This window comes from Rhagoletis pomonella, unplaced genomic scaffold, assembly GCF_013731165.1.
Source record: "Rhagoletis pomonella isolate Grant_MI unplaced genomic scaffold, Rhpom_1.0 Rhpom_scaffold_00002, whole genome shotgun sequence".
NCBI lineage: Eukaryota > Metazoa > Arthropoda > Insecta > Diptera > Tephritidae > Rhagoletis > Rhagoletis pomonella.
In genome coordinates, this window is record NW_023458556.1 from 29,698,929 (window position 1) to 29,722,973 (window position 24,045).

Here is a 24,045-nt window from a genome sequence, read left to right on the forward strand (position 1 = left end):
AAAAAAAAATCGGTTAGGAATTGATAAACAAGTAAAGCACCCATACCACTTACTAGGTTCATAAACTCCTTCAGGCGCTACAAAAGAAGCAAATTTTTTTCGTTGAAGTTGTTTAAGAAATAGTTGATATTTGTTTCATATTTTACAATTTTAAGGAATCCATGGAGCACCGATTATGTGGAATGTGTTTGGATATTTTATAAATTGATTTCGGTATAAAAGGGGAAGAAAATAAAAAAGAGAAAAAATAAAAATTTTATAAATTTCATATTGGGTTTAAAAGGTAGGTAAAAGGGAAAATTAGGGCGGTAAAATGTATACAATAAAGGAGATTTATTTCATAAATTATGTATTTGAATCGGTATGCCAATAAATGTAATATATACATTAGGGGTGTTCTTATTTTATGCGCACGAATTTCATTTTTTGTGCACGGAAAATTCTTTATCCCAATTTTGGAGTAATATTTTAGCGCTTTTCATTATTACTTTAACGAAAAACCTTTTTTGAGTATTTAAATTTAGAAAGTAAGTAAAAGATAAATTGTACAAGAAATATTTTTCTCGACCCTGCATGCCGGTTTTAACGATTTTTTAATTGAAAATTTAATATTACATTTTTGATTTGTTTTTATATATCCCTATCTCACCAATATAACAGCTTACATCAAAATATTCGATAAAAAAGGTAAACAAATTGGAAATAAAAGAATTCGATTCAAACTGTCGTAGACATTTCAACGAAAAAAATTTTGTTACCCAAATTGCTTTTGTGAAAACTAAAAATTATTTGAAAATAAGAACATCCCTTATATACGGCATATAGGGGTGTACATGTATAATCTAAACGATAAAAATATTAAGAGGCTTTTTTCTTAGTATTAATAAATTATTTTGTTTTTATAAAATGTTTTAGTCACAATTTTTCGGCAGTTTACTGTACAAAAAAAATTTTTCGAGTTTCAGTTATGCAATTAAGAAATAAATGATACACAGTTCGTAAATAAGTATCTAATCAGCACAGGTATTATTCACTGCAAAATTCTCGTTAAATTCTGTTATTTATGTTAATTAGCATCCAATTTGCTAACTACAAATTTCATTTTTAAATTAGAGGACTTACATAAATTTCTTTAATTATGGAAAAAATGAAATTATTTACACTCCTATTTATTACGTATTATTATAATTATAAAATTCTTTAAGATATAGTTTCCTTGTCATAAAAAAATAAAAAGAGGAAATTTTCATTTCATTACACCATCTTTAATTAAATATACACACTAAATTTTGGAATGTTTTGGTTTTTCAAAAATGTGACAAAACACTTGACTATGCGATAGTACAAAAGAAACACGAAAACCTTCACCAAGTAGAAGAATGATGAATTAAAGCATTAAAGAATTTATATAGGCCACAAGTAATTAAAGCTAACTAAGTATTTTTGATTAAAAATTAACTTTTTTGTTTAATTTTTGTAGTTACATTTAGTAATAAATTCTAACTGAAGGAAATATCTACGAAGCATTAAAATAAATGAATGCTTAAAAAATTTGTGTGAGATTTTATTTTGTTTTTTTTTTTTTTGAAAAATTTGACCACCATTATGGGCCTTAAAACTTACATCTTCGTCCATCGGTTATGATTTGTTCACAGTCATTGAGGGTCTGTGTAATCGGACATCGATATAGTGCACCCGTTTGATTTGTACCCGGCTGGAGATTTTTGTCTAAAGGAGCACCAACTAGTAGCCTGCAAATAGAGAAGAGAAGATAAAATTTGTATTAAAAAATCGGTAATTTATGATATTGTTAAATTTGTAGTTTGCTTTAGTTTGTAATTCGCTAGAGGTAACCATAGAAATTATCTGTTCTGATTAAACATGTAGACAGCTCTCTAAATAAATAACGCCGTAGCCATCACAATATTTCTAGGTATCTATAGTGTTTTGGTTACACCTACATATGAACTTTTTGTGTTAAGGGGTTCAACCAAAATATTAATCGTACAATTACAAGGGTTGTCCTTAAACAAATGAAGTACCAAAAAGTAAAATGTATTTTATGACAAGGATATAGCTTCTAACTTAATAAAAATTAAAAGCAAGAAAAATTACGTGATAGAACAAAACTAAGGATGCAGTTTATTTGAGTACTATTTACTTCATGGCCTCAGATCTCGGTTGTTGTTTTTGTAACATCTTCACGCCACTACAATGTTATAACTATTAAACCAAAATGTTTATTACAAAATCATAATCCCCTACTGTGACAAACCAAAAATTCCATTGTTTGTCAAGTCACAGTAAAAAGCGATAAGCATCTTTTTCAAATATTCAAATACCATTTTAGTCGGCACCAAAGCCATATTAACTAATCATTTGATTTTCATTGAAGAGTTTTAATCAAGAATACACTACAGAAGAAAAGAACGATAATCAAATTGGTTCATAAAAGATGTTCACTACTGATAACCAATTAAGCTGATTAACCGAAACGTGTTAATGTTGTGTTAATGAAATGATCTGCATATGCTTGCACCTACATACATAGAAAATAGTTAAATACACATAAGTGAATACCTATATCTGTAAAAAAATAATAAAATAATAAAAATGCATGCTAAGTAATCAAATAACAAAATTAATTCAATTCTAAGTATATACATACATATGTATATGTAGGCAAATACTTAAGTAGCATACTCCGGCTGAATTAGACACAACAAGTTTATTTTTCAACAAGAAATTTAATCTGATTCATATACACATATCGTTGTACTGGTGACAATAATACTCATTGCCGGCGTATTGAAGTGTAAATAGTTGATTCATTTTACTTTTATCGCAGCAATGTGTCAGGTGAATGAACACAATAACACAGCGGGCACCTGATAGCAGACAAGTTATGTAGATAAATTAATGCAAGTGTATAGTAATAAATACATACATACATACATAGAAGACAAATATGTGAGGCGTTACATGACGAACCACAACAAGTCATAGGTAAATGTGAAACTGTATACATATCTATAACAGCACACAGTCAACTGTTTCAATCGTGCGGTAAATTGCTAGTTTTCCACTAGGCGGCCTTAGTGCCTAGTGTTTTTTTCAGTGTATAGAGCAACACACTCTTACGCATGCATTTGACTGATAGATAGTTGTAAGCTGATAAGCAGCGGCTGCAGTTTTCAATTAAAATTTTGGTACAACTTTTTGGTGCACATTAAAAAATTACACTTTATAAGGCAAGGCCGGACGGCTAAGTGGTCGTAGTTGATAGGTACATACATATACATATATGAATGCATATCTACATATCCCCATACATACAAACATACATTTGTACATATGTATATAGCAATTGACAGTAGTTATCTGACAAGCGTTTTCGTTATTACTATAGTGTTGCCTCACTGCAGTCAATGGCCGATAGGTTGGGCTCTATAATTTCTTATGTGTCTGTCTGCGTTGAGGCGTCAAACTTTTGTTTGCAATAGAAATTAACATTTCGGCGTTATAAATGGAAAGGTAAAATTAAATAGAAGGAAGCACCTAGTTTTTTACAAAGTGAACTACTTTTTTATACATTTTTGTAGTAAAAGTAGTTTCATTTGTTTCGAACAGTTTTTGCCTGTAAAGCTAATTTTGACAGTTCACCACTTAAGTGGCAGGGAATTGTGGTTAAATACGGTGGCAATAACCCCACTCTCTATAAAAACATATCTGCATATGCATACATTAGGGTGGTTTTGAAAATATCAACATGATTGGGCACACCTTTTTTTTTGTTCTACATGCAAAATAAAGACATCTACAAGAATTTGAAAAAATTCAAATTTTTTAAATAGCAAAAATTCTTAAAAAAATTTTTACTTTGACCAACTAGAATTCAGTATGCTTATAAATTTGTATGGGTAGCCTTCAATAATATGACAATTTTAACAGATTTTAAGCCAACATGTTTTCGAATTTTTTGGGATAAAAAAATAAATTTCTATAAACCCTGCTAGCGACCCTTAAAAAATTTGTTTAAAATTTTGCAATTTTTGGTGTGTGTCTTTATTTTGTACGTCGAAAATTTTGTCGAATTTCTGTTAAAAAAAAAAAAAAAAATTCTCCGAACCCCGCAACCCCAACCAATTTTTAAAATTTTGAAATTTTCGCGGATGCGCCAAATAAAATATTTAGATGTTAATATTTTTAATGACCACCCTAATAGACATACATACATATGTATGTAAGTAGGTATACTTATGAAAAAAGTGCATAAATATTAATTTCACCGCTGCCGCTGTCGACGTTGCAGTCGTCCAATAAACGAATTTGTTATTTTGATGCTTTCAAGTGGCTGAAAAGGCAATTAAAAATTATGAATGGCAATCGTTACAAATTGGTTTTTGGGGTCTCTTGACAATAAGAAGAAAGAAAGGAAGAAACAAAAAAAAAACATAAAAACCAAGCAAGAAAAGTGCAATAACTGCATAACTCTGCGGCTTACTTCTCCATTTCCCACTACAGCAGCACTCCGATTTTTCCCCCTGCACCCATTAGCGCTGCTGCACTTTACTTGCCTTCGCTGGCGGGAGCGGGCCGGGCCATGAATGCTCACTTCGCTTGTTTGTGGTTTCTGCATTCTGTTAAATTGTGAAGTGCTGTGGTGCATGTTTTATGTATTTATGGTAATCAGCATAATTCATGGCTCAAGTGCAAAAGTACATTTTTGGGAGGGGAGTTGAATGTATTAGTAAGTTGGATATATGTAAGCGATTTAACAGCTGCTTTTGAAGTTTTAGTGCATTTTTGCTTTTATTTTCTGTTTAAAATCTTCAACATTTATATTTCCAACTCTTTTGGTGTTTTGTTTAAGTGGAAATTATTGCTAATGTAATAAATATGAGTGACACTTAAGTGGTACTTAGTGTTGGTGGAAAATTTTGAGTATGCAGATAAAGAAAATATGTCAGATATTATTCGTTTAAATTGGGAAATGAGCTCAACATTTATGTATGGAAAAGGGGGTGTATTGAGTTTTTTTTTAATTTTTATTCTTTTTCTTCTATACATACAAATTTCCGAAATACTTTAAGCCTGCGAACAAAAAAAAAAATTCAATACAAGAATAAAATAAATACAAAAAGAGTATAGACGGCAGTATGAGGCGAGCCATAACCAGGTTTGCGTGATCTAAAATCCTTTTTGATTTCAAATCCGCTTTAAATTAAGAAATCTATTTGATTTTTGAATTGATTCGTCTGCTAAGTAAAAAATAAAATTTAGTTGTGATATGATTCGTTGGACAGATAAAAAAATAAAATTTAGTTGTCATTTGATTCGTCGAAAAAATAAAACTTATTTGTGATTAGAGTTGCATTGAAAAACTCTAAATTCGTGCTAGCCTTGTATAAAAGAAAAGTATTTTTAAGTTGGACAGTCATCAATCAAATTGATAATAATAAATTTTTTTTTGGTTGACGAATCAAATCACAAAAAAATTAAATTTCTTATTTAAAATAAATTTTATTCATGATTTTATTCTTCAAACAAGTAATAAATTTATGTTATTTAGAACTTAATAGAACTTTCAATCCAAACATCAATTTGATTATTTATTTGCGATTTGCTAATTAAAATTATCTCATTTCTTTTATTCTTTTACACGTTTTTGACTTGGAGCTAATATCAGCTTTTTTTTGAATAGTCAGGATTAAGATACTCTCAAACTATCTTTCACATACCGATGTCGGCTTTTTCAGAAATAGATACTTCAGCTCTCAATCCGCTTGTGATAGCAGAGGAAGATGATGGTTACTTATGTGTGAAAAAGACCAAGCGGACTATGACTTAGGTTAGCTTGGACTATCGATAAGACCTCAAATAGACCAATTCCCGGTGGCCGGTGTTGGGAAATGTATGGAGGAGTAATTTTTCAGATCTTAATCGTAATTAGTTTTTTAAGAGCAATATTCTTCAGGAGTGTGTGATACCAGGGGCATTGGTGCTACTGGAAGAGCCGAAGCCGTCCGATACTGGGGCACTGATCGTACTGGCAAAGTGCGGAATATTCTTCGGTTAGAAAAAAGATACAGCGCAAGGTAGGTAGGTCGTAATATACTAAACGCAAATGGCAAAAAAGTTTAACGATAAGGTCTAAGTATGAGGCAGTGCACAAGAAAAAGTTGAGAATGGTACTTTTTTTCATGAGACAAGCTTGCCCAATTTTAGCCATCTCATCTGCCAGCTCGTTCTCTCTATCCCCTTGAGTTCGAGCACCCATTGGGCTAGTAATCATAGCTACAAAGACTTGTAGCAAATGGAATAAAGTTCCTCTTCAGCCGGTCTTGCTCCATTACTACCTTCGGTCCCTTTTCAAAGTTGACCCAGGGAAATAGTCGGAGGTTTCCGTCTGCTGTTGCAAGTTGCTGTACCAAACAGTCACTGTGTTAACTGTCTCGTCATGTTCAGTACTAGTGCTGACCTTTTCACCAAGTCCTTTGTAGCTAAGCCAGTCGGATAGAGGTTTAGAATCTTAACTAGTTATACGCAGACATGCTATTCTCTGCTCACCCTCTAACTTTTTGATATACCCATTTTTTGTGATTCCGTCTAATAATAAAATACCATAAATCATTATGGGCCTAATGACTTTAGCACATCCAAAGTGTGAAATGAGCAGACAAGCCCCATGACTTAACGAAAATATTATTGATAAGTTTTCATCATTGGATATTTTGGTAAATTTGCCCACGGAAAAGCAAACCGGACTGACGTGCATTTGAGAAGTCGGGCAAAGTCGCTTAAGCGATTAAGTATAGCGCAAATGAAGAAGAATATGGAGATAGGTATTGAAGGTCGTTAAGTCTATAATGTACAGCTTTAACAGTACCGCAGTATGTAATATCAAAAAATTACTGATGTTACACTACCAGCATTGCATAAACTATAACGAAAAACAAATTGCGTTTTAGCCTCTTCGAGTGATCTCATTTTGACATCGTTTCGTAAACTCTTTCGCAAGCGACAGCGTATCTCATGTCAGCTTATCTTTCGGCTTTTATCTCTTTTGGTCTAAATACGCGAAGCTATTAACACAAAACACGTTTATGTTTTACTGTACAACGTCACCTTAAAGGTCGCCTGTCAGCTGATAGTGCAGCTTCTCAAACATAACAAAAAAGAAGGCGTCTCCAATGACACAGCAGTGGCGCGGGTAGTGAGTGACAGTAAGATTTTAACTCAAACGTTTGAGATTACCATTTGGCCGAGTAAAGCGGCAGTAAGCAAGTTGGGTGAATATAAGCATACATAGGTATGAATGTATAAGTATGTATGTTTATTTATGGGATTAGTTACATTTCGCTGTGAATTATAGGAAAAAAGTAGGGCACAGTAAACTCATACATAGTGAAAAAGAGCATAATGAAGTGCTGACAGTTAACGGGTCAATGCTAATTATGTAAAATAACAAACATATTGTGGGTGGAATACAAAAAAATGTCTAAATGATGATGTGCTTAGACAAGAAGGAATAATGAAGAGGACTGCAGTGTGCTGTCGTAATGAAATACGCCAACGTATTATCTACATATGTGCGTAAATATGTGGTTTCAAGCGCAAAAATCGCAGTTCCACTGAAGTTACTAAGCTAGAAACAAAAAAGAAAGAGATGACGACATTTAATGGGAAGAAAGGAAGCTCTACAAAACGCGCCTAAATATTTACATAAAAATTGAAAACTCATTTGCAATAAATGACGCCACATGAGCAGGCAATTTAAGTCGATTCTAGACTTCACGCCACAGCCTTACACCAGACGTGCAATTATACACCACGACCCGGCGCACAGTGGGCAAAATGAAGGTGGACGTGGAGAAATCAGTTTAGAGGAAAAGGATTTCAAACTTTTTTATTTTACAATAAATTTAAATTTTTTTTTTTGCGTTTTTTAAAACAAGGAGTATTGTTCTGAAAAATACACATATTAAAACCAATTGTATTTCAACTAGTAAAGGGACACCTCATTAATAATTGCAGTATAAAGTAGTTATAAATTGTTTTTATTTGGTTATAAAATAAGTATTAAAATTTCCTAAGAATTTATTAAAAACCAAGAAAGCCATTTTGAAAATCAATTTTGAGTAGATATATATTAAATCATTATTTAGCCGCACTATGCCAAAGATCTGAAATATACATAATACTAGGGTGTTCGATTATTTGGCTATTTTTTTAAACCGGTTTTCGAGTTATTCGAAAAATTGCAATTTGAAAAAATCGGTTCCCGATTTTGAAAGTAAGAAAATACCGGATAAACCGGTTTTATTTTACATAGTTTTCATATAGTGAAAATGCTTATATTGGTATGACAAAAAATTACCAAAAAAACTATTAACAGTAATGATAGCATTTATTTAGAAAAGAAAAAAAAAAAAGTGCAAAAGTTTTTTTAGATCAGGGGACCCATGATTCAATTTCTGGCCCCAGCAACATCAAAAATAAATGCAATTTTATCAAGATTATCAGCACTTCACGTTCGATGAAGACCCCCACAGTTTATTTCAAAATTAGCTATAATATAATTTTAAAACTATTTAGGGGTTTCCCTTAAACTAGAAAAAGCCTTGAAAACTTCGAAAAACTCAAAACTTTAATTGAGGTCAAGATTTATATGAAATGGAAAAAAACGGTTTGTTCAATATTCGTTATTTGAAAAATCAGGAATTCAAAAAAACCGCCTATAGATATCCAAAAAAAACTGGTGGATTTGGGTTTGGAAAAATCGAGTCAAAATCACTCTAATAAATTCCATATATTCAAGGCTGTATTTAAAAAACGTGCCTAACTTCGAAAATTTGTATCTGACTCTAATAAATTAGATATCAATTTATTCGCAAATAATGGTACTTTGAGCTACAGACTACATATTTAACAACTTTCATAAACATTTGGGAAGTAAGCGATGGCCAAAGGTCGAAAAATTAAGGACAGCAGTTTTTTTTTTCAATTTTACCCTATGAAAACTCCTAACAGTCTAAGTCTAACTACAAATTCATATACTCATTTTAAAGGAAAATAAATTATACTTTTAAAATATATATATATATATTTTTTTAATTAGTCAATATTTTAGTATACACAGTATGGTCAATTATAACAAAATAAAAACGATTTACAATCTTTTTATTGATTGATTAGGAATTTCATCAGCCTTTATTAAAAAAAAAATGGATAAAAATTGAGACCCGTAGACTGATTTGGTCATGACCACCTTCATTTTCCCCACTGTACGGCGCAGCGTGGGAGTGTAGCGCACGACCAAAAAGGATGCGCTAAGGGGGACAGGGGCCCGTATGAGTAATGTAGGTTTTGCACAAAGCCTAGTAGGTAAATAAATGCTGCTGGTTAGGGCAAGAAAAACGGAGACTTTGCATGAAATGGAAAAGCACAAAATCAGAGCGAGATTGGCGCAGGGTGTGCGAATAATAAAAACAAAAGCAACGCGGTGTCTTGCAAGGAACAAGCTAGTGCAATGACGTGGGGGCGAACGAGGAGGAATGCACGCAAGAAAGAAAAAATAACGTCACGTAGCGGAAAGCAAAAAACAAAGTGATTCGAGAACAAACAAATACCGTCTTGCACGTACTGGGTACTTGCATTTTTTGACGCCATTAAATTCCGGCAAAGACAAGCGCATAGATGCCCAATCGAAAACGTAGCAGAGTTCATGTACGCGCTTAGGCTACAAAAACAAATGCGAGGGTCATAAAACGCAAAGCAAGCAAAGGAGTAAGCAAGTCGAACCAATAAACCAAATGCCACTTCTTTTTCAGAGAGAGAGAGAGAGAGAGAGAGAAGAAAACTAGTGAAAATGGGGAAATAGCTGGCAATCCATAACCGAAATATGATTGCAAAAGCACCAAATTCCATTTGGCTTGAAAGCAACAGCCAGGATGATCGCGAGCTAAGTAAATGTAGACAAATCTGTGTAGGAGGCGGACATGGCAGCTCATCTATGCAAAAGTAAACTCACTTATGTGAACAATACATTCATTTGCCAGCAGTCAAGCCGTTAACGCCGCTAATAGCCGCTTATTGCCGGCCGGAATGTGCTAAATCATGCAGTGGGCCATAGTCAGCAGCTGGCTGTTGTTGTTGTTGTTCTAGTTGCCGTTGTAGCATTTTGTAGCATTTAACCTAAAGTGGCAGTAAATCGTGCAACATAGATTAGCATTGTTGTGTTGCATGTTGGCTATTCGTAAGTATGTACGTATGTACTACGTATGCCTATGCTTGGCTGCGCAGCGCTTTTACCACCATTTTTTATTGCTATTATGACTGCAGCTATTGTTATTTTACCGCTCTGCTTGTTATAGCTAATGTTGTTGTTATTATTGTTGTTGTTGTTTTGCGTTTGTTTGTGCTGTTGTTTTATGCTTGCCGGTTGCAAGTAGGAAGACACTTAACATTTATTGTCTGCAAGGTTTGCTTGCGGCTTTATTACCAGCCGAGCGCACTAACTTCAAGCTAAGGCCTAGCTACGAATACATACAAAAACATAACTAAAAGCGCCGCCACCGCCACCGCCGCCGCATCATTTTGCCCACATAAAAATTGGCGGCCCACAAGCAACGCCTCGATCAAACCACCAGCTGGCAGTTGCCCATCAGCTAGCATATAGAGAGACGAAAAAAAGAACAGTAAAGCAAATAAAAAAGCTAAATGGTAAATATTACATAGATGGATAGATAAAAGTGCCGATCGCCTGCGGCATTTAACAAATCTTCGTGCTTACTTAATAATAATAACAAAATACATGCAATCAATTGTGCAACGAACAAATAAATATTAGCTTGACTTAAAAATTAAAAATGCCCTGTAGGGAAATTATGTGCTGATTTGAAAGCTTACTGCCAAGGCGAATTCATACAAGGTGATAGCGACCGCACAAAGACAAAAAAAAAATACACTAACAAATTATCAGCACGATGACAATCAGAACCAAGGCGAATTTATACAAGGTGGTGTTATCGGTGAATTTAGATTCTCGCTGTGGTTGTACTGATTGTCAAAATGATGTGTTTGTTTTAAATTTGTTTTTGTTCTCATTGCCACTACCATCTCATATGAATTTGTCCTAATCAGAACACAAAGAATGTACAACAAACACATCATTTTGACAATCAACACAATTCGCCCGGAAACCAGCTGATCCGACAACACCACCTTGTATGAATTCGCCTTGCTTACTGATTTTTAAATCAAAAGTGTCGATAAAAAGTATTTATTTTTAACGGTTATCGATATGTAGTTTTGAAATGACAGGGTTGTAATTTGACAACCGACAAACTGAGCTGTCAAACTAAACGTGTTTTTATGTAATAGTCTGGTACTTGCGCAAAACAATCTATCTTACTTATTAAACCTAATACAAAAGTTTGAAATCATTACATTGAAGATGATCGGTGAGATATTCGGGACTATCACTAAATCTATCTTAGTCCGATGTTCGTTAAATGTAGGAAAATAAAGAAACACTAATTTTTAGCAAGTTGTTTCTGTATTTGTTATGGTAAAAAAGGTTTATTAGGAAAATCTGAAAAAATTAATAGTAACAATCCGTACGAGAACACACTTAATGCGGACATTTCTCTGATGACGTCACGCAAACAGCTGATTCTGTCAACTTCGCCGAGAACAAAGTAGCGATACTGCTGAATGCACCACCTCTGTCTCTACATCGTGTTTCATAGCTACATACATATGTATGTATTCGAATTCTGTGATAGAATTTTCGTAGATTTCACGAGAAATCCCATCCCGAAGGAATCAGTTATAGCACCGATAGTAACTTTGGTGCAGCATTGTTTTGCTCATAGCCATCGGCGTAGCCAGAATGAAATTTAGGGGGGCGAAGGGGCTCGACCCTATTAAGCTGGCTTTTCAGGGTACTATTTTATATATATATAACGAAAATTTGAAAGTTGATCGAGCCCTCCCCCCCCGCCCCTACCTGGCTACGCCCATGCTCATGGCCGAATACCCGAATTTATTGATGCCTCGACTTTCTCAGGAACTGCGTTTGAAACTGTCCCAACAAAAATTTAGTAAAGCGTGCTAGAGTAGAGTGCGCCGAGGCACATTTTTCTTTCGATGGATACGGAAATAACCAAATTTGCCTTACTTGGTATTCTAAGAGTCTTCAAGTAATTGCACCTTACACTTCGAAAAGACAATGGCATGATTACCACCGTCATGTGGTCCGCAATGGACTTATGATAAACGCCTAATTTTGTGATGCGATTGAAGATATGTCACGCAAACTGAGGAAATAGGCTTTTCTCGCAAGAAGAGTTACCCATACGCGTAATTCTATTCGCGGCGATATCACCTTTCCACCGAGAGCACTTTTTATTGGGGCTACACAAAGGATACGGTTCTTGCGGATAAGATCACTCTGGTCCGCTTAAGAACTAACATTCGTCAAGTTGTGGTCGAGATATCGTACTAGGGACCATTTGCATGATGTGAAAAATATTTCTACCCTTAAAAAATATCACGACGAAGCTATCTAATTATTATTTTTTTTTAATGCAATGACACCGGTTTTTTGCCAGTATTTGCCATTATAATTTTTTGTCATTTAATGCCTAATGGAGATCCGGCATAGTTTAAAACTAGACCACTTATTAATCACGGGTTTTTAGTCCTACAAGGTACTTCTCTATGCACTCTGCAGTATCTTACTATTATATGTATGCAAGTCAATTTTCTCTTTACAAATTTAGGCGCTTGTCTGCTGAATACCATGACTGTGTCTTTAGTTAGGCGACAAGATTTATGAGTTTTATCAACTTAAAGCCATTGAAGTTTATTCAACCTTTATTCTAATGGCGCAGATACTCGTACTTATTCTTTTGATTTTAAATAATTGAAAATTATCATGCTTAGGTCGGTAAGTGCCTCAACATTTTAAGCTGGAGGAGCCACAAGGGAAAGAGAAATTAGAGTTAAATTTGTAGATTAACTAGAATAAGTCTGATAAATCATATTTGGGTTCCGGTGCACGCTTTGCTGAGATAACATTGACTCTATACTTGTTTAGTTGACAATGTATGTGCATTGGGGCCAGTCAATTTGTATGGGAGATATTTTCGACTATGCGCGTATAGTCAAGAAGGATTCTACGTGTAATTCTAAGGCCCCTTGAAACCTGCAAACTGTGGCTTAAGACCTATGTACGTTGCCGAATTGGCAAGCAGAAAATGGAGCACAGACCCAACTTGGGGTAGCACATCAAATCTGGCCCAGATTCGACAAAGATGGGTCAAGCACCTCCAATCTTCTCAAATTCACTCAACATGACAGCAGTAAGAGCCGTGTCTATTACGAAATATCTTAGTTTAGTATACTTACCTAGTAAATATGCGCATCGGAACGTTGATTCTTTTACATTTTTGACTATTTGAATACAAAGAAGTACACTCTTAAAAATAAAGTGCACTTAAATCCAAAGAAATGATAGTACCGTGATTTTTTAAATAATTTTTTATTGGAAAGAAAGGTTTAATTTCTCAATATATACTCTTTTTAGCTCAAAGGCTTTGGTCTAATGTTTTCCAATTTTTTCATCCCTTCTAAATAATAAGTTTCTCTAAGGTCCTAAATAGACATTTGTTTCAGTGATGAGCTCTGCATTCGAACCAAATCAATTACCTTGTAGATATTTTCTAAGTATACAGCGGTCGCTGTGGTGTAGTGGTAAGCAGCACTCCGTAGGCCTGGGTTCAAGCCCTGGTCAAAGCAACATCATTTAAAGAAATTCAGAAAAAAAGGTTTTTGATTAACAGCGGGCCCCTCGGCAGGGAATGGCAAACCTCCGAAAGTATACGTTCCCTGACTGGAGTCGGAGGGACCTACCCTCCCCTTTGAGTGACACCATCAAGGCGCACGCCACAAATCAGAGGAAAAGCTCGGCCAAACACTGACATACATATGAGTAAGCGCCAATCTATTATTATTATACATAAGTAAATTTGAATAGCCTTTGCTTCTAATGTAAAATGTCAAATTTTTCAAATAGGGCCTTTTGCATTAATGGTTATTCATCTGTGACAGCTTCAATTTTGATTTTGCTTCATGCATTTTTTTTTGCGAACTTATCTTCCACGATCAATGAAGTTCAAACCGTTATCTTCGCCGCCTACTAAATATGTATAAGAACCTTAACGAAACATTTAACCTACAAATGCTTGAGAAGTCGTGAGCAGCTAGCGCATCTCACTAAGTGTTGATGCCACACCATTTATAGCTAATAACAATTGCCGGACAATCAAGGCAACCTATAACAATGCAAGTGAGTTAGACGAAAATGTGTTAGAGAATGTGCAACAAAGCGAAACGAAACACGGAAGGAATCACGCTTCAGGTGTGAGAAATCGATTATTGAACAGCAACAATAAGAACAGCAGCAACATTAGAAACGTGCAACATAAAAGTAGTAATGCAGTAACAGGAGAAACATCAAACCTCAAGTAACGTAAACAACAACAAAAAACACAGATCAACACGAGAGCAGCGCCGCTATGAGACATGGAAAAGAACAACAACACAACACAACATACTCAAACATTATTAGAGAGGTGAATGGAATCTTTTAGAAATGTTTGCTCTTTATTGGTTAACAATAACATTTAAAGTAAAGGGCAATCAAAATGGTGCTGTTTTTTTTTGTTGTTGTCTTAATATTGAGGCGCTATAAGTGGCAGTCAAGAAACTATGTTGCACGTAAATGAGAATCATGTTGTGACAAGAACAACAACATTCATATTAGAAGAATGGCGAAATAAAGGGCAAGCAACTGATTTACACTGTCGTGACATGAACCAATAGTGTTGCAACACAGACTGTTGCAATGTACCTACATAGTTATATAAGCAAACGCGAAAGCTTAAGGCTTATATGTAGTACATACACATTTGTATACATATGTATTTAACCCCTTCAGGACCAGGGGAAACATACTACCCCAAAAACCTACCCGCACACCAACCGAAAGTGTGTGTTTTTACTAGTTTTATATTTTCTGTTTTTAGATTAGAATGTCTTATAAGGAAATTTTGGAACAAACTCAAAACTAGAATTTTATTTTTAAATGTTCGAGATTTTTTTCTAGTTAAATTTTTTAGAAGAAATAGTTTTTGAGAAAATATTTTTTATAAAAACAAAAACAAATTAGTACTTTGCCGTTGCTGTGAATATTCTTGAAATAAATATATGTACGTATGAGCATTTTTTTTGAGAACTGCAAACCGATTTAAGAAATTTTGATAGAAAAACAAATCTTTGTCATTTCTTGAGCGCTTATCCACATGAAATTTTTGTTTTTCTTGAGAACTAGCTGTAGTATGCAGATTTCAAGAAAAATAAAAAATTCATGTAAAATACGCGCAGGAAATGAAAAGGAAATTTTATTCCGTTAAAATTAGAAACGAAAAAATTATTTTCCCGAAAAGAAAATTATTTATGTAATGGCGGAAAACGAATTTTGAAAAAAAATTGTTGATAAAAAAAACTTTAAGAAAATAACTTAAAAAATTATGAGAAAAATATTAAAAAAAAAAATTTTCGTTTAAGAAAATAACTTAAAAAATTATGAGATAAATTAAGATATTAAAAGGAAAAATAATTTTTTGAAATGAAAATTTTTAAGAAAAAATTATTATTTTTACATAACTTTTATTTATTTTTTGTTGCCAGAATAAGATTTTCGATGAATCAAAATTCGCTATTCAAATATCGTTTTTTTTTTTAAATTATTGGGTTTTGGTAATGAGCAGGTTAAATGAATGCATGGAACCGCTTACAATGCTTTAGTTGTTTAGAGCAACGCGCTCGAACTGGTTGCAAGAAGTTGGCAAGATGGTAATTTACGCTGATTGTCATGTTGACCTCAAGGGCACAACAACAATATTTGTGGATTGATTTGTGTATACTACATACATACACATGTATGTATATATTTATGTACGGAGAAGCCACTTTGAGGTGGTTTGAGTGCAACAGCCACGATGTTGTCAGAATCAACAATGGAAGCAGCAGAAGAGAGCAACTCAGAACGGAATCACAGATGATCAAATATTATTGAAAGGATAGGTGATGGAAGGCACTTTTAGAAATCCTAAATTTGTATTTTGACCTTTTCGATGGCAGTAGCTAACAGTTTGACTAGCAAGGCAGAGGCGTAGGTGTTGGTGCTAGAAATCAAACAACGAGCTGCGCTCTGTCCAGTGGAGGCAAGTAAAAAAAATCGCTGAATTGCCCTTAAGTGGATGAACAAGCATTTGTGCACTACTATGTATGTATGTATGTGCAACTAAATATTGGTGCAAAATGATGTTTTGACATTCATGCTGTCACTTTGGGCCTCGTGCCTGAGTTGTAGTAAACTTTGCGAAGTGGTGCAAAGGCAACTTGCTAATCGCAGAAGTGCCGAAGCGCAAATAATGACCAATGTGCACACAAGAAGCTTTCAAAGTTGAATTGGCAAACAAAACAATTGAATAGTTTAAATGACATTTTGTTTTTTGCTTTTTTTCTTATAAATACATACATGTATGTCCATGTGTTTGACGCTTAGCGTCTGCTCAAGCGACTATGCCAATAAACGATTTTTTTACGACCATTTCGTGTTTAGCCAATTTACGGTGTTGTTAATGAAAAGTGCGCGCACAAAAGAGCAAACAAAATAAAAAAAAGATAAAGAATGAGAAAATTAACTGTTGAAGTGGTTAAAATGGCTAAAATGACACGACATTGACAGTGAGCATTGCTGGTAATTGTCAAGTTTAGCTCAATTTTGTTGCGGGCGATCGCTTGCGCCTCGCTGATGGCCAATTTTACAGTGACACACAAATTTCGTGCAACACGGAAAGTCTTAAATACGAATGTAGTGAGCTGAATTTTATATAGCTACCCAATTTTACCGTGAAACCGTGAGGAAACTTTTCTTCAAAGAAAGTACTCAGTACTCCCAAAAATACCCGATCCTTAAAAGCATCGATACCAAAGATCTCGATCCTCAAAAGAACTCTATTATTCCCAACGCTAATAGAAACTTTCCAGCAAACAAAGGACATGCCGCGAAAAACATTAATAGCCGTTGATGTGGCTATTTCAAAGGCAAATTTTGGTTCCTTTTCGGTGGTGGAATAAGGTTCTCCAAAAGTTGAGGAGTAATTCAACGAAAATTTTAAACAGGGTCCTCAAACGGAATGCTGAGATGGATAGTACACAGAAAGTAAAAGAAACCTATTCGTTGTACTTCTATGTTGAGTCAAATATCTAAGTATCTGCTATGTAGACCTTAAACAAAAACACTAAGCTGAGACAAGCAGTGAGACTCTTTCAGTTCTTTCGGAGACTTATTTCCCAAGAAATTGGTTACACATGCGCCACCCTCGACAGAAGAGAGGGAGAAAATGCAGTACTGAAACCAGGGCTCGAATCGAAATACCGAGCAGTACGTTCACGACTGTTATAATCCGAAATATGCATTTTTACGTGACCAGTTGCTCGTTAACGACTGTTACGATTCGAGTCCGGGCTTACACCTTTTAAAATCTTTACAGGTACAGGGTCAGCATCTGGAGCCTGAATCCAAGTTAATGTGGTTAATCTTACATTGTTTTTGTGAACATGCCTCGTTTTTCTCATCACAAGACTCGGAACTATGTGGTGAAAAATACGTGGAGAGAAAGGCGGCAGTAAGGCATCTGCCATTTAGTAAGAAGTGTCTCAGAACAGGTATTCCTCAGTCCGCATTGCGGACTCCGCAACTAGTTATAGCACTCCCGCCTACAGAAACTGGACGATTATTTCACTCAGAAAAGACTGGGAAACATTAAGGCGCAAAACTCATTCCGTTCTTAATCTCAGCAGGTCTGAGGTGATGGGACTGCAACCTAATTGTGGGAATGCTGTGACCACAGAAGAACAAGTTGCATTGCTGTAAAAAAACTTTTTTGAAAAATTTGTATGCTGAATAATGAAGGACACGACGCGACGTTATAGTTTTTGAACTCCAGGACAGGAATTTCAAACAGCCGATTCTCGATAAAGCATCGCTGAAAAACTGAGAGCAAAAAAGGCGATAATAAATTTTCACGGATATCCTTTTTGAACATTCCGTCTGCCCCGGTGTAAAAAGAAACAGTTCATTGGTGATGACGGGCAAAATAAACAGTGATTTATGTGTGAAGGAAAACTTCCAATCTTACGCCTACATGACGGTTTGACTTTTTTCTTGGTCTGACCATGTTTCACAGCACAAGTGGCCTAAGAGTGGTTTCAAAGGAATAACGTACATTTAGTACCGAGTGAAGCCAATACACCAGAGTGTCCAAAGTAAGGCGTAAGGCTCTGGTAAACGATGAGAGCAATTCTCATGGGAATAGGAATTCACTTTCATTCTAACAGTCTAATTGGTAGTGAGCAGTGCTCGGACGAAAACAAATTTCTGTGTGGTCGAATTTAGAAAAAATGTGGCGAATTTCAAAAAAATCTTGAAGATTTTTTGGATAACTTATTATTTACGTACGTTTCTTTTTTATGTATTACGAAACGGAAAATATCCGAAATTAATAAGGTCGCGCCAGTTTGACAAGTTTTGACTGTTTTTGTTTGTTCAATGTTTATTATTTTTTTATAAAAGTATAGCTAACAAAAATCATATAAATCCAAATATAAAACTTTGTGCAAAAGTTAAATTCCAAACTGTTTAATTATAATATCTAGAAAAAACTTTTAAATTTTAGTATACTAAAGTAAAAATTAGAATTTTTTTTAACATAATGTTGGACAATTTTTCGCATTAGAATAAAAAAAAATAATCAGAAAATGATGGCGAACAAAAACAAACGTACTCAAAAACGCGAATATTTGGTAGATTTTAGGCCTTGTGTGGTAGATGTGTTATTTATATGCTCAAAAAAGTGGTAGAAGTCCGAGCACTGATGATGACTATGGATATGAGCTCCAACTCTCATGAGAATTATTCTCATTTTGTACCAGAACCTTAAAAGAGAAATGAAGTTCACAAAAGAGACCTTACAAGAAATTTGTCTTCGGCAGCTTTGAGGGTTCAGCCGCTAAAATGTTCTTGTTTTTCTTTTTAACATTTTATATGAACTTGTGAAAATGTGAAATGCTTTAGTTTGTAAAAATCGGGCAGCTGGTTAAAAATTTATCATCAGTCCTTATTTGAAAATTTGGCGTTTGAATAGTTTTTCCGCTATGGGTTAATATGTTTCCCGCCCTTGGGTTAAACTTTCAGATGAATGTTACATGTAACTGGCAAATTTTTATTACTACGTGGGTTTATATTACAATTAAATAAATATATAAAAATGCAATTTGAGAATAATATCCACAGAGGACAAAAGACAGTAAAAATTCAATTAACTGTGTATTTTTCACGCTGTATGGGGTAAAAGTATTTCTAATTCTATAAAACTTCCTTTTACACCTTGAAAAGTGCAATTTGTGAATAATAAAGTCAGGACGTATTTATGTGTACACTTAAATGCCAAGAAGGAATAGAAAGACAAACAATAAATGGAGGATGAGCGGAAAGTGTTAGATAAACATAAAAAATCGAAACTCTCGGTAGTGGCCACCGGAGATGTGAGCTTTTGAAGGCGCGAATTTATGACTGTAATAATATTGCCGGCTTAATATAATAAACACAAAATAGTGCATGCGCCAGCACTAAGTGATCGTTATTTTCATATATATATATATACATGTGTACATATACATAAGATAGTTAAGGTTTATTTTCTCATGCTGTCAAACAAACAAATTTGCATTAAAACAGATGGGCGTGTATCGCACACGCCTTATTACATGAGCTTTAATGTGCATTTGAATATTGCGTTTGTTGTGTTTTTGCAGAAATATATTTATGTTCTAACAACTTTTGTTTTTGTTTCTTAAATGAGTGGGAGCTTTTCTTTTACTTTTTTTTTATTTATATGCACATATATTTTACAGGCATGCTTGTATGTCTGTAGCTACGCTCCTTGCTAATTTTACAGGAGTGTTTTTCACTGTCTGCATCTGGGACTGGCTGTCAGTATTACTTTCATAGTCATGCATTCACATTAGGGTGGCCAAAAAACAAAAACAAGAATACCCATATTTTTTCCGATAGAGAAATACTGATTTTCACGAATTCTATACCACTACCAAATACATGCACAACTAATCTCATGGGCTTTGAGGCTATAAATAAATACCTATATATTTTTTTTACAAAAAAAGGGGGGTTGTTCTTATTCCAATGGAAAGCACCTAGCGGGTGAGAGCTGAACATACAATTTTGTTTTTTTGTACCACTCTAATGCACATGTTTTACATACTATGTATGTATGTATGCATGTCTGGTAATAACGCTTCTGGCGCGTGAAAACGCAATGGATGCAACAAAAAATAATAAAATAATGCAAAAGAAAAACATAGCGACTTCGAAAAAACATCTACTACCGAGCAATAACAGTGTTTAACTCACATACATACATACATACATATTCTTGTATGCCCAACCGTTGGCAGCAATTTTAGACTCAGGCAGCCTGACTTTGATGACGACGTGGGTGCTCCTCAAGCGCACGCTAAAGGCGGTAAACCGTAAACAGGAAGCTTACGCGTTGCATTAGTGGTTAACTGATTCTTCTTTTACGTCGGGACATTAAATGCGCCGTATGTCGTGTTGTATGTATGTACATACATATGTATGTAGTTTGCAAAGATTGAGGAGCTGTCTTGGAGTTTGCTTCTTTTTATTTGTACATTACTCTGTAATGCTTGCGGATTTTGGCTTGGCACTGCGATTCTAGAGAGGTTCAGTAGATTGCTTCCTGTGTATTGTTTAATTTATTTTATTAACTTGTTTTTTTTTTGCTATCTGTGGTGATTTAACGATGATTTCGCAACGGTTTTTAGAGTTTCGTTTTATATATTCACTTTTATGTGAGTTGTTATTTTGTATATGCAAGTATGTATATATGTAGATGCATACAGATGCAAATGTATACGCATAAATTGTATGTTCTTCATGATGCAATTGCATTACCCAACCCTCTGTTTGCTAATTTAAAATAAGTAATTGCGTTCTTTTTTTATCTTTAAAAACCTTAAATGCATATTGATAATTTTACTTGCTTGATGTTTCTTAATCTTCGTCCATTTTTTATTTAATTTTTTTACTTTTTTATGCTTTCGTTTTTCTTTTGTAAAATATATTCGTTTGTCGGGCATCCAGCATGAGGAAATCTATATCTGTGTTATAAAAGAGATCAAGTGTACGTAGTCTATGGTCTTCATTTTGTCTACCACATTTCACGTTTAGGTTCTGTGGGATACAGAGTGGCTCCTGGTTTTGCAGTAAATAGATGCACGGATATACGCCAGCATCCCCTGCGAAGGCTTGGGTAACGCCAGAAAGAAACGGAAATTCAGTAGGCTACTCCGAAGTATTCGGCTCGGTTTTCCAATGAAATCGACAACGTGCCCTCTTTTTTAGATAACGAACCCCCTTAATATGGAGGGCGCCTCTGCACGATAGCTAAGGTTGAAATCACCATCATACACGGAATGCGATGGTCGGGGTAAGGTAACGAAAACGAAGGACCTTGCGAGGTCTACTATAGCTATAATGTGAAGGAGCGTCAATTCGTTGTTGAGGTTGTGGTAGGAGAGCAACTTTGTCGCCAAGTAATTTCCATTACAGCATCAAAACGAGATTCACTTATATCTAACAGCAGAGAAGGGCGAAGTGCCCAAAGACCACTTCTATGAGTGATTGAAGACACGATATAAAATGTCAATGGTGGGCAAGGAAGGTATATTTGGCCTCGCCCTTAGAAAATTCAGAATCCACGAAAAAATGTTTGACAAGGAATTAAGGCTGATCGACTTCGCTGGGACCCGAAGCAAATTAGTCTAGAGCAGAGGTGTGCAGGTTCGGCAGAGCATTGTAGGTTCGAGCATCAAGGCTGTATCCAAATCAGAAGAAAGGAAACTAAATCAGAGGCACGCTTCCCGTAGCTTCCCGTACGATCCGAGAACCGAACAGCGATGCGGACAACTGCAGCCAATATACGCGTTTGTGCAGCAAAAAAAGTGCGACCAGAAACTCAAGAAAAGTTCCTAGCACTTTTCAACAAACCTATAAATGCAAACTGGGCAACTATATTTCCCACTGGTGGTAGAAGAGCAGAAGGAAGGCCCCACTGCGATGGAAAGACCAAATGGAGAAGGACGTGGCATTACCAATTGGCGAATTGGCGTCAGTTGTCACAGACTCAGCCAAAGTCGCTTAGGCGATTACAGCGCCCAATAACAAGAAGAAGAAGTCGTATTTCAGACCAACTGGTACGATGACGAATATGACACCGCTAGAGAGAAAAAAAGGGAAGCGGAAAAAGATATGCACTTTCCGTATTAAAATGAGACTTGACGCAGTACGTGAGTGTGAAAAAAGGCCTTAAAATTTTATCAGAAAGTTGGGTAATCTAATAAAAGTTGAAGACAAGGGAAAAATGCTGCAGGACGGTATAAGGTCATATACCCGGCATTTACCATACTTCGGATATTGGAGTAGTCTCGTGATACATACCAATTATTTTTCGATTTCTCAATCGCATTTGGCAGCACGTAAAGATGCGAAAATGACTGAATTTGGTATGCTCCACGTTGAGTGATACCACCAGCTCTGTCAGAATTGGGGAGGATCTCTCCGAGCCGTGTGATACTAAACGAGGTTTCAGACAAGGTGGCTCCCCTTCATGTCATTTCTTTAATCTAATGTTGGATACAAGTTGTGCTTCGTACATAGTTTTTTAAAGAAAAAAATTTATCAGAATTACATAGTAACTAAATAGTTTCAAAATATAGTTTACAGTTTAGTTGGTGCAGATTTTTCGTAAAAAATTTAAATTCCGTAGAACAAAAAATATAAAAATCCACTAGAAATATAGGCATTTTTTAAACAATATTTCCGAAAACTATAAGTGCTTCACATAGCTTAAAAAATTGTCGATGTTTGTATGGATAAGAGGCAGTTTACTGTCTTCATAGACTTTTTTTTCGAAGGATTCGACAATTTCAAACCAGCAGCGGTGTAAGAGGAACAAACTTGGTCTATTAGGAGGTCAAGGGAGAAGAAAATTTTCACTGTTGATAAAAAAGTAATTTTTAAGTAAAATTCTTGGACAACATTTATATTCTTTTCGAAGACCTGAATCTTGTTTTATGATCACCACAAAACAAGTGTTTAGGCGCGTCCCCTCTCACTGAGTTATTCAACAAGGATTGGCTATCAGATTACAACGAAAGGGTGTGAATTTAATTTCGATTTAAATAGTGCTCAGTTAAATAATTGATGCTTTAAATTTTCCAAATATTTAATATCCAACTCATAAAGACGCCCTCTTAAGGTCTAGTCCACATCAATTCCAACCCTACCATCTCCTTACAGTGTCTTCATTAGGTTCGCAAGCTATCCAAAGTAATTAGCGAACTTCTACTTTCTTGCCATTTATTTTTGCTTATTTATCGTATTTTTCCTTATCATTGAGACGGCACCTTCACCACTACAAATAAATAGCTTTGGCTTGGCACAATTTGTTAACATCATGACTTTTGTCATTGCAAAATTGGCCATACTTAATCATAGCCGAATGACCCAACTGGTCGCTTGTTTCAAAACAAAATAGCTTAGCCGTTCTTGGATTCCTCAACCAAAAACCACAACAAAAAAAAAACAATTTTGCATGCAACGGATTGTGCACGAAATGCTGGCGCAACTTTGGTTATTTATAGCAAATATGCATGCGCCACATCTTCTATTTTTATTATTTAACAAGCAATACATACTCACAGCCGTGCATACACTTATAGAGATACATACATATGTATGTATCCTTTTTATAATATTTTACAAATTAGTTTTCCGCATCTGCGCCCATTTATATCGTGTCTTGT

The 24,045-nt window shown here is 35.0% G+C and overlaps 1 protein-coding gene across 3 annotated transcripts in view; it reads right to left on the reverse strand.

Annotated features, from left to right (window-relative positions):
- The window catches only part of LOC118733395 (integrin alpha-PS1), a 246,410-nt gene that overhangs the window by 57,484 nt on the left and 164,881 nt on the right, over nucleotides 1-24,045 (reverse strand). For 2 of the 3 annotated variants that reach the window (XM_036462764.1, XM_036462765.1), the window contains exon 2: nucleotides 1,624-1,751. In XM_036462764.1, coding sequence (XP_036318657.1) covers nucleotides 1,624-1,751 — 128 coding nt within the window. Of the gene's footprint in view, nucleotides 1-53; nucleotides 78-1,623; nucleotides 1,752-24,045 lie in introns of all 3 variants that reach the window. The other variant, XM_036462763.1, reaches the window with a different exon arrangement.